Source organism: Hyaena hyaena, unplaced genomic scaffold, assembly GCF_003009895.1.
Source record: "Hyaena hyaena isolate Hyena2069 unplaced genomic scaffold, ASM300989v1 scaffold_213, whole genome shotgun sequence".
Taxonomy (NCBI): domain Eukaryota; kingdom Metazoa; phylum Chordata; class Mammalia; order Carnivora; family Hyaenidae; genus Hyaena; species Hyaena hyaena.
In genome coordinates this window covers 2487664-2499761 of record NW_024080843.1, presented here as the reverse complement: position 1 = coordinate 2499761, position 12098 = coordinate 2487664, and the positions used below count along the sequence as shown (strand labels likewise).

The window sequence follows — 12098 nt, the reverse complement described above, 5'->3', positions numbered from 1 at the left end:
CACTGCATGATCTCAATCTACTCAGTATATCTACTACAATCTACTCAGAAATGTCCCCCTTGCCAACCTGCCAAAGTTTGGCCCCACCTAAAGCTCCTTTACCACAACTATACACCCTAGGTGAGTCCCCCATTTCAGTCTACTGCTCCCTCAATCTGGTATGCCCTCTCCCCTCTCCACAGCTTAACATGCTTCACTCTTCTTAAGTCTGGGGTACAATCCATGCCCTGCACAAAGTCCTACCCCTCCATACCCACTCCACACCCCACCAACCCTGACCAGACATCCTAGACGGAAACCCTTCACATTCACATTTCCAGCACACCTATCCTGCAATTATCAATCGCTGCCTGCTATCTACAACTCAGTTCAGCCTGATTGTAAGTTCTTGGAGGACAGAAATGATGCTTTAAACATCTCTGCATTTCCCCTCAATATCAGATCTACTATATTAATACTCAGTAAGTAGGGACTGATTCTGAAGGGACTGATTCACAGATACTGGAAATTCAAGGGACCCGGATTATAGTAATGTCTTGCACGAAACTTCTGGGCAAAAATACTGTGAGAAACTACCTACCTTTTGTAACAGCTGCTGGAGCAGAGCTGGGGACAATGGGGCTTGGGGCAGCTACAGGCAGAATGGTAGGTGATTTGTTGGCAGAAAATGACTGAACCACTAACAGGGAAAAAAGAGAGAGGATGTAAGAAATACAGAAATCTTTCTAACAACGATGATCTAACTCCAAAGTGATGGCCCCATTTTAGACTAAGGGCACAAGAACAATTTCAGTACAACACTAAAAAAGTCCTTATTTATTACAGTGATGTGACAAGGTAGGTAGGCTGTTTACTATTAGTACCCGGGTAGCTGAGCTTTTATTATTTTCCACTGTGGAAATAGGGGCTTGTCACTAAGAAAATAAAAGTCCAATTAGCTTGGAACTCTCCTAAACACCTAAAATGTTTCCCTGCTACTCAACTCCAGAAAGGGGGAGTTATATCGAAGCCGAGGGGTCACCTGTGGTATACGGTGCTCCAGAGTTCAAAGGGCCAAGGACAACTCTGATGGCTAAAGGGAAGACCGCCTCGCTGTCCCCCTCAACGTCCTGGTGGTAACCGCAACCCATGGGTGAAGGGCTTACCTTTATTCACAGGCATCAGAATAGTCTGTACACCTCCAGATGTATTTACACTGAGTGGCTTGAGCTGGCTGGGGATCGTCAGGACAGCCTGCTGGGGATTGGATTGACTGGAGTGAATCTTTAGCAATCCTAAAATAAGTTGGAAGATAAGGCCAAGCTGAAGATCAGATGCTTCCTGAAAGTCCTGCCCTCTTCAGCATTCACCTTTCCTCACAGGAGGAAGTTCTTAGGACATCTAATTCTTCAGTAAACAGAGAGCTGGAAGCAGGAGGCAGTGGGTGTGGCAGATTTCACAATGAAACAATAATGTGACCGTGACGATTTATTTTTGCCCCACAATCATGAAGTAACAGAAATTTTTTGGCAAAGCAAAATTAATAAGAGAATAAGTAAAAGAAAAAAATTTTTTTAATTAAAAAAAGAGAGAAAGTAGGGGCGCCTGTGTGGCTCAGCTGGTTGGGCATCCAACTTTGGATTTCAGCTCAGGACATGATCTCACAGTTTGTGAGATCAAGTCCCCACATTGGTCTGTCTCTCTCTCAAAATAAATAAATAAAACATTAAAAAGAGAGAAAAAGTCATGCAAAGAACAACCACAGAGACAACAGTATTAACATTCTAAGTTCTTTTCCATGTTTGTTTTCTATGACAATTTCTGTGTTTTGTGTATAGCTGTGACAGATACAAACTGGATATAAAATTTTGTATTTGGATAGCTGTCATTTTCTTACTTTAAAACCTACTCTGCCTCCTGGCTGCCCACAGAATGTTTCCAAAATTAGTTTCAAAGTATTCAGAATCCATTTTAAGCTCGTCCCAGTTTATCTGCATCCCCTTCACACCATCCCTATAGAACAAATACTTCAATCTGTGTATGCACCATGCCTTCTAATTTCCTACTTCTGGGCAGCTCTCATCTTACAAACACCAGATATTCTCCACCTATTATTAATATTTTTATGTAAACTCTACCCCCAATGTGGGGCTCAAACTCACGACTCCAAGATCAAGAGCTGCATGCTCTACCAACTAAGTCAGCCAGGCGCCCGTCTGTCATTTTCGAAAGGGTAACCTTCTTCCATTTTCCTTTAAGGGTATATAACTTCCATATTCCCATTTCCACTATTCAACTACTGGAGGCATTCAGAGGTCAGTAAAAACAAGAAAAGGCTGTTACTGTGAAACAGCACGTAAGATACAACACAAACACATGCTGTCACACACTTCAAAATAGCATTAGGAAAAAGAACAGCTTAGAGGCTAAAGATATTTTCAGACACTGGAAAGCGGAGAGTATATATGTGTAAAAGGCAAGTAATAATCTTAAATACTTTCTGAAACAAAGCCTTAAATGAAAATCTTTGGAACAGATGAGTATCAAATCACATAGTTCTTTTTTTTAATGTTTGTTTATTTTTGAGAGAGAGAGATCGCACAAAAGCAGGAGAGGAAAAGAGAGAGGGAGACAGGGAATCCCAAGCAGACTCCGCACTGTCAGCAAAAAGCCCAATGCAGGGCTCGATCCCACCAACCAGGAGATCATCTCCTGAGCCAAAATTGGGTGCTTAACTGACTGAGCCACCCAGGTGCCCCTAGGTAGTAAGTTTGTACTGAGATATACCCTCAAAAAGAACAATGACGGCACAACGGACTCTCAGATCAATAGAACAGAATAGGGAACGCAGAAATGAACCCACAAACATATGGCCAACTAATCTTTCACAAAGCAGGAAAGACCACCCAATGGAATAAAGACAGTCTCTTCAGCAAGTGGTGCTGAGAAAACTGAACAGCGACATGCAGAAAAATGAACCTGGACCACTTTCTTTATACTATACACAAAAAATAAACTCAAAAATGGATGAAAGAGCTAAATGTAAGACAGGAAGCCGTCAAAATCCTAGAGGAGAAAGCAAGCAAAAGCCTCTTTCACCTCAGCCGCAGCAGCTTCTTCCTCAACACATCTCCGGAGACAAGAGAAACAAAGCAAAAATGAACTGTTGGGACCTCATCAAAATAAAAAGCTTCTGCACAGTGAAGGAAACAATCAGCAAAACTAAAAGGCAACCGATGGAATGGGAGAAGATATTTGCAAATGACATATCAGATAAAGGGTTAATATCCAAAATCTATAAAGAACTTATCAAACTCAACACCCAAAAAACAAATGATCCAGTGAAGAAATGGGCAAAAGACACGAATAGACACTTCTCCAAAGAAGACATCCAGGTGGCCAACCGACACATGAAAAAATGCTCAACATCACTCATCATCAGGGAAATACAAATCAAAACCACAATGAGACACCATCTCACACCAATCAGAATGGCCAACATTAACAACTCAGGCAACAACAGATGTTGGCGAGGATGCGGAGAAAGAGGAACTCTTTTGCACTGCTGGTGGGAATGCAAACTGGTGTAGCCAGTTTGGAAAACAGTATGGAAGCTCCTCAAAAAATTAAAAGTAGAACTACCCTTTAACCCAGCCATCGCACTACTAGGTATTTATCCAAGGGATACAGGAGTGTTGTTTCGAAGGGGCACATGCACCCCAATGTTTACAGCAGCACTATCAACAATAGCCAAAGTATGGAAGAATCCAAATATCCATCAACAGAGGAAAGGATAAAGATGTGGTATATACAACACAATGGAGTATTACTCGGCAATCAAAAAGAATGAAATCTTGCCATTTGCAACTGCATGGATGGAACTGGAGGGTATTATGCTAATAAGCAAATTTAGTCAAAGAGAGACAAATATCATATGACTTCACTCATATGAAGACTTTGATACAAAACAGATGAACATAAGGGAAGGGAAGCAAAAATAAAATAAAAACAGGAAGGAGGACAAAACAGAAAAGACTCAAATATGGAGAACAAACAGACAGTTGCTGGAGGGGTTGTGGGAGGGGCGATGGGCTAAATGGATAAAGGGCTTTAAGGAATCTACTCTTGAAATCACTGTTACACTATATGCTAACTAACTTGGGTGTAAATTAAAAAATAAACTATTAAAAAACACACAATGACCTGATTTTTCATATCTTTGAATTCTTATTTTTATCAAAGTATTACAAGCTTATCAGCTGAAAAGTAAAAAAGTGCCAAAAAGGCTTTTAATTAAATACAGCTGCCCTTCCCTTCACCTCCCTATCCTCATGTAGTTCCCTGGCAGCGCCCACTTTCAACCCTTTTGGCCCTTTGTTTTTTTTAACACATATCTCAGTATTTTTAGAAGAATGTGTATACTATAGGCCTTGATTAATTTTGGTGTAACATTTTGATGTTACAGACTGACTTACTATTAGTGTAGATATGGGCATTTTAATGCACTTGCAACCTTCTCTTTGCCTGTCCACCAATATGTTTTCTACTGATTCAAAGAATACGGTAACACTGTGATTCCATTTTGTTCTCTGGTGTTAATATTTCCTCCTTTTCAGTTGCTTAGCTCTCTTTCAACATCCCACTGAGTCTTCCCACTTCCTTCAAAAATGCCATAAACCACCCATTTACATAATTCTCCCTACAGTCAAATCTCTCTTATAGTTCCATTTTTATAAGAGGTATCTTTTCTGAAGCGCTCTGATCTGCTCCACTTTGTTTTCTAGGCCTGCTGCTCAGTGGTCATTCTGGGAACTTTCTTCACCATTACCATGGGAATTCCCTTTGCCTTCCTTCTATACTGGGCTGTTTCTTCCTTTAAGTCTACACCTCTGCACTCTGATAAAATATATACGTGTTAGTAATGTCTTGAGACAGGGTGCATAGGAAACAGATTTAGAACTGTGCCTGTGAGAAAATATTTCTGCCCTCACTCTCCATAACAATCTGCCTGACTACAGATTTCTCAACTGAAAGTAATTTTCCCCTAGAATCCTGAAAAGCAGTGATCATGGCTTCTTGCATTGCTGAGAAGCCCAGTGATAATGTAGTTTTTGAGTTTTTCTACTTCTCACAACTTGTAAGACCTTCCCCTTTCCCTCATGTTCTGATTTCATGAAGAAACAGAGCCTCCGTGTGAGCCACCTTTCATTCACTGTGCCTGACACTGTGCCTTTTAAGCTTGGAAGTTTGTGCCCTTCAATTCTGAGATAAACCGTTTCATTTCTGGGATCATTTCCTTCCCACTCTTTTCTGTTTTCTTTCTGGAACTCCTTGAAAGGACTCCCTGACATATCACTGAATTTTCTTACTTAGTGTCTACTTCTTGGTTTGTTCTCTGCTTCTACTGTGTGCCCCATAGTTTAGTCTAAATGCTGCAGCAAGTGATTCTGTTGAAAGGTAAGGCAGATCATGGTACTCCTTAGTTTAAAACCCTCCAATGGCTTCCCTTGGTGTAAAAGTCAAAGTTCTTTTTTTTTTTTTTTTTAATTTTAGAGAGTGACCGCACAAGCAGGAAAGAGGGGCAGAGGGATGGAAAGAGACACAGAGACACTGAGAATCTTAACCAGGCTCCATGCTCAGCCCAGAGCCTGATATAGGGCTCAATCCCACGACCCTGGCATCATGACCTGAGCTGAAATCAAATGCAGATGCTCAACTGACTAAGCCACCCAGACTCCCCTGAAAACCAAAGTTCTTAAAATGACCTACACAGGCCCTGTGGGATTTGGCCCCTATCACTCTGACTCCTTTGCTCATTCTACTCCAGTTATAATAATGACCTTGTTCAGAACAGTCCATAATACACACAAAAAATTGAATTAAAAAATTAATAGTTATACCTCAATAAACATAGACATATACACAAAAAATAAGCAGCAGTAAATAGTTTGATTACTTTATGAAAACATATACAGAAAATTTCATCAGCAGCATCCAAGGAAATGAGAACTTAAAGCAGGAAGATTTCATTTACTGCGTGTAAAACACTTATTCAGAAAAGGGGAGGGCATTTATTTCTCATGAAAGCAACCATTTATTTCTCTAATTTCTACTCCAGTCTTAACACAGTGCCTGCGAACATTCCATGAGCAGAAAACAGCACTACCTATACTAGAACTTCGTCAATGGCAACTGGTGGGTAGGTGGAAGTCATGGGAAAATCGACCAGCCTTAACCTTTTGGTCTTGAACTATCCAAAAAAACAACAGGACATAGGGGCTTGGTTTGGAGCTGTGTTTGGAATGTAGTAGTAACAACCATAAGAACAACAACATCCACAATCTTTGATCCAAAGGTACTAAGGTTGTGTGTGTGTGCATGTATTAATGTATGTTAATGCATGCGTGTGTGACATGTATCTCAGTGACATTCAGTTTTTTCTGTGTATCAGTACAGGTTGATAACCTGTTATCAATCTATAACAAGACAATACAGAAACTAAGAGTACTTAGAAACTTTTGTAACACTGTGACACTGCTGGTGACTTTAAAATAATTTTTATAAAAAGTTTATTTCTTTATCTGAGAGAGAGAGAGAGAGAGAGAGCACAAGTGGGGGAGGGGCAGAGAGTGCCAAGTAAGCTCTGTGCTGCCAGTGCAGAGCCCAATGAGGGGCCTGAACCCATGAAACTGCAAGATCATGACCTGAGCTAAAACCAAGAGTTGGACGCTTAACTGACTAATGCCATCCCAAGAGCCCCTGCTGACATTCTTAGTGCATTTTACAGAAGTATCTGTCTGTAGTGGATTGCAGAAAAACAAGCAGAAAAACTGAGAGACAACGCTGTATGTCCTATCAGTCCCTGGGCATGCGGGGCTGCACAATGGAGTCAAGCACACTAGTATTTTTGTGGCAAAACACAAATTTTCATATTAAATCACATAAATAGCTTGCCAATGGAGGTCAGATTTCAGACTAAACTTAGTTATGCGAACAAACAAAAAAAACACCTTTGGTTTTCACAGCTTTTTGGATCTTAAAATGAAAAGGAATATGGACTACAACACTAACCATGCTAATAGCAGTGATTATTTACACAATAGCTACTACATGTCAGAGAGCATTCTAAGCATTTAGATATTACCTTATTTCAACCTCTCAACTGTATGAGGTAGGTATTATTATCAACCTGATTTTACAGCAAGGAAAATGAAGCAAGTTATTTTAACTAAGGCAACCTGGATCCAGGATTTGTGCTACACGTTAACCAAAGAAGTAAAAGACACACACTTCTGGGACCATTTAGTGTTGGCACAAAAATATACATCTTACCAGACCTCATGCATGTCCCTCTAACACTACCCAATATAATAACTAATGTTAACTGTCATGACTTTGAGTCATCAAGGCTATTTTATATACTTTGTTTACAAAAGCAAAGAAATGGAAGTTTTGTAACATGTTTCATTTAAAACTGATGTTTTAAAAAGAAAGAAAGTGTTACTTTAAGGAGAGTAAACTCTCAGGTCTCTACAAAATTACATTATGAAAGCAACTAAAACACTCCAGAGCTCCAGATGGCTAACGTTTTATTGTATCACTTAAAAATTATTATTCAATCAATGAAACCACCTCAGACTTAAAAATTTACATGTAGGTTTTATTATTATTTTTTAAGTAGGCTCCATGCCCAGTGTGAAGCCCAATGTGGGGCTTGAACTCACAACCCTAAGATCAAGACCTGAACTGAGGATCAAGAGGCCAATGCTTAACTAAATGAGCCACTCGGGCGCCCCATTCATGTAGATTTTAAATAAATTATCTAAAAAGCAGCTATATGGAAAATGTTGCTGAGTTAATTATTTTTAACTTAATACAAAATACTGTTTAAGACCAAAATATTCTAGCCCACGGAAGGGAGAGAGAAATCATATTATTATGATACAACTGACCTGATACGGTGGCTTTTCCAGAGATGGTGTTTGGTGTGGGCACCAGGGACGTGGCACTGATGACAGAGGGAGTGGCAGCCTTGCAAGTTCCCATGGGGGCCTGGCTCACACACATTGGCTGCTGCCCAGAAGTTTTTATTACAGGGCCTACAGCAGATGATGAACTGGGGGCTGCTCCTTCCGACTGCTCACATACAGGGTGGAGAATAATAGAAATTAAGAAGAAAGCAATGTAACTTACTCAGAACAGTAACTGGCAGGTAGCATACTCAATACATGTTATCTATTAGCTATTATTTTACCAACCGATTAAATACCACACATTTAAAAAGAGTGCCTCTCTAGTTCAGTGTTTCCTACACTTTTAAAGATTTCACAAACAAGAAAAACTTTAAAAATTATAAAACAAGGAGGTATCACTGGGTTACCACATTAAAAAAAAAACAAACCAAACCTCATGACCTATTACATCACTTTATAAAAGGGTATTTCAATACCAAATAAAATAGGACATTAATCTCAGAATATAAAAGTGGAATAAAATAAGCTTTATTAAAAAATCACTATAATATTTGTCACATTCATTCAACCAACATCTACTTCATGGCAGGCACAGTGTTAAAGCCTAAAGCCCAGAGATAAAAGCCCTCAAGGAAAACAGGTTGACTGTGATGGATGGTATAGTAGGCATAGGTACAAGGCACCATTAAAACTGAGAGGAAAAGGGGGGCTGGGTGGCTAAGCTGGTTAAGCATCCAATTCTTGATTTTGGCTCAGGTCATGATCTCATGGTTCGTGAGATGGAGCCCTACATCGGGCTCTGTGCTGATAGTATGGACCTAGTTGGGATTCTCTCTCCCTCCCTCTCTCTGCTCCTCCCTTACCCATGCTCTCCTTCAAAATAAATAAGTACACTTAAAAAACAACAACAACAGAGAGGAAAATTATTATTTCTGCCTAGGGGTAGGGAGAGGAGAATATTGGGAAAAGCTTCATGTACAAATATGGCACTTTAGGGGAATCTTCAAGGTTCAAGATAGGAAAAGGGGGAAATGAAAGAATCTTTCTTGGCAGAAGGTAGTAGGCAGAAAGAGAGGCATGAAAGAACATGGTTATGTTCAAGGAACTACATGCAAAGTAGAGTGGTAACAGGCATAAGAGAGGTAGTAGTTGTAGGAGATGAAGCCTAAAAAGTAAGCAAAATCAGCTTCAAAAAAATTCCCTGGGGTGCCAAGATAATTCAAAGGGGAAACAGACTTTAAATGTTGGTAGGCCAATTGGCTGTCTAAAGTACAAAAGAATGTAGATTGGCCTCTGCGTCATACCATATAAAGATTAACTCAAAATGGATCAAAGGTCTATATATAAGAGCTAAAAGTATAAAACTCTTAGATGAAAATGTTGGCTTGAATGGATTTGGCAATGGTTTCTTATGATACCAAAAGCATAAGCAATAACATAAATACACTGGACTTCATCAAAATTAAAATGTTTTGTGGTTCAGAGTATCATCGAGGAAGTGGTAAGACAGACCACAGAGTGGGAGAAAATTTTTGCAAATCTGGTAAGAGATTTGCATCAGAATAATAACAGGCAGAGAATCTGAATAGACATTTCTCCAAAGAAAATACACAAATGGATATTAAGTACATTAAAAGATGCTCAATATCATCAGCTATCAGAGAAATGCAACTCAAAGCCACAGTGACATACCATTTCACACCCACTAGAACGGATGTAACAACAAACAAGAAAACGGACAAGAACAAGTGTCAACAAGGATGTAGAAAATTGGGAGCCCTCGTACATTGCTGGGAGGAGTCTAAAATGGTGTAGCTGCCTGAGAAAAATGGGCTGGCAGCTCCTCAAAGTGTTAAACGTAATTTATGATATGATCCAGCAATTCCTTCCTACACGTAGCCAGAAAAACCAAAAATCTATCATTACACAAAAACTTGAACATAAATGTTCATAGTAGCATTACTGATTATAATCAAAAGGTAGAAACCACCCAAATATCCTTCAACTAATAAATGCATAAACAAGCGGCGCCTGGGTGACAGTCAGTTAAGCATCCGACTTTGGCTCAGGTCATGATCTCACGGTTCCCGAGTTGGAGCCCCACATCAGGCTCTGTGCTGACAACTCCGAGCCTGGAACATGCTTCGGATTCTGTGTCTCCCTCTCTCACTGGCCCTCCTCTGTTCACGCGGTCTGTCTCTCTCTGTCTCTCTCTCTCAAAAATAAAGTAAAATAAATGTGTAAACAAAATGTGGTATGGCCATAAAATTGGATACTGACTGTTCAGGTATAAAAAAATACTGACGCGTGCTACAACCTGGATGAACATTGAAAACGCTGTTAGGAGAAAGAAGCCAGACACAAGAAAGAGTAGTTGCCTAATACTAGGGGAAGGAGGGAATAGGAAGTGACTGCTACTGGGTATGGAGTTTCTTTCAGGAATGCTTAAAAAAATGTTCTAAAATACAAAGTGGTGATGGTTGCAAAACCTTGAGACTATAATAAAAACCACAGAACTGTATGCTTTAAATAGCATGTGAATTATATTCCAATTTTTAAATTTTTAATTTTTTTTAAAGTTTATTTTGAGAAAGAGTGCACGAGGAGGGCAGGAGCAGAGAGAGAGAGAGAGAGAGAGAGAGAAGATCCCAAGCAGGCACTGTCAGCACAGAGCCCAACACGGGGTTTGATCTCATGAACCCTGAGATCATGCCCTGAGCCGTAATCAGAGTTGGATGCTTAACTGACTGAGCCACCCCAGTGACTCTCCAATTTTTTAAAAGAAGAGAATACGGCTCACTGTCATGCCTGCTAAATACTTAATACTTTCATGTTTCATTACAGTTTTCTACTGTCGTGCTAATTCTCACCGGCTGTGCAGGACCATTTGCTGAGAGGGTCACAGCTGGGGAGGTGGCGGTTGTGATAACCCCTCCTGCCACTCTCAGCACTGTGGTTCCAGGCTTTGAGAGTTGTGAGGTGGCTGGCACAGATTTCAGTGTGCTATCAGATATTTTCATTAGCGATGCCTGTCCCCCGGGGGCTGCCTGCAGAAACAAAATAGGTTGAAGTAATAACGTTGCTCTGGTTTATAGGCACAATTTATTCCTTACCTACACAGGCCCCAAGAATTAAAGCACATCCAAGAAAGTCTTGCTAATCAAAAACATATGAGGCATTTGTGCACCTTTCCAGTAAGCTCTCAAGTTTATGATGTTTACATACAAATGTTGCTTTACCTCTAATGTAGAACAAGTAAATGAATGCACTTACAAGTCACTCTTTGGCAATAGTGACTTCAAAGATACCAGGTCATTTATTATCAAAATAACTGAGTCCAAAACGCTCTTAAATATAAATGTAATCTTTAAACATGAAAATCTAAACAATATGGGCCAGATTTAAATGGTAAGTTGTGTAGCAACATGGATGGACCTTGAGGGGGTTATGCTGAGCGAAATAAGTCAGGCAGAGAAGGACAAATATCATATGTTTGCACGTATAGGAGGATTAGGAGGAACTTGACGGAGGAACAAGGGGGAGAAGAAGGGCTGAAATGGTGGGGGAAAGGGAGAAAGGCAAACCATGAGAGACTCTTGAATGCTGACAAAAACTGAGGACTGATGAATGGGGGGGGAGGGGGGATGGGCATGGAGGAGGGCACTTTGGGGATGAGCACTGAGTGTTATGTGGAAACTAATTTGACAATAAACTATTTGTAAAAAAAAAAAAAATGGTAAGTGCTCTAGGCTAGTACCTTAGCATTTTATTATTGCTCAACTAATGTAGTACCATTCAACAAATTATAGTTTTAGTGGGTTAAATCAATGCTCAGCAAACTTTTCCTGTGAATGGCATAAGCATTTACAGCATTGTAGGCCATGTGGTCCTTGTTTCAACTCTTCAACTCCCCCTGTTATAGCATGAAATGAATGTGGCTGTGTTCCAGTAAAATATTTATAAAAACAGGACACCTTGGACACAGTTCACTGACCCATGGCCTAAATAATTGCTTACTGCCCAAAATTAATACACCCCACAAATAGATACTATTTATCAGTCCCGAGGACTGTGTGTCAATAATGGCAGAAATACTTTTATGTATCTTATGTCACTGAATCTTTTCATAAACTTTATAGGGTAGAT

At 39.9% G+C, this 12098-nt stretch overlaps 1 protein-coding gene across 2 annotated transcripts in view; it reads right to left on the bottom strand.

Annotated features, from left to right (window-relative positions):
* YEATS2 (YEATS domain containing 2) overlaps positions 1-12098 on the bottom strand; it is a 113699-nt gene that overhangs the window by 15074 nt on the left and 86527 nt on the right. For both annotated transcript variants that reach the window (XM_039242334.1, XM_039242333.1), the window contains exons 20-23: positions 10823-10999; positions 7932-8115; positions 1146-1274; positions 581-679 (exon numbers count right to left, since the gene is read on the bottom strand). In XM_039242334.1, coding sequence (XP_039098265.1) covers positions 581-679; positions 1146-1274; positions 7932-8115; positions 10823-10999 — 589 coding nt within the window. The remainder of the gene's footprint in view (positions 1-580; positions 680-1145; positions 1275-7931; positions 8116-10822; positions 11000-12098) is intronic.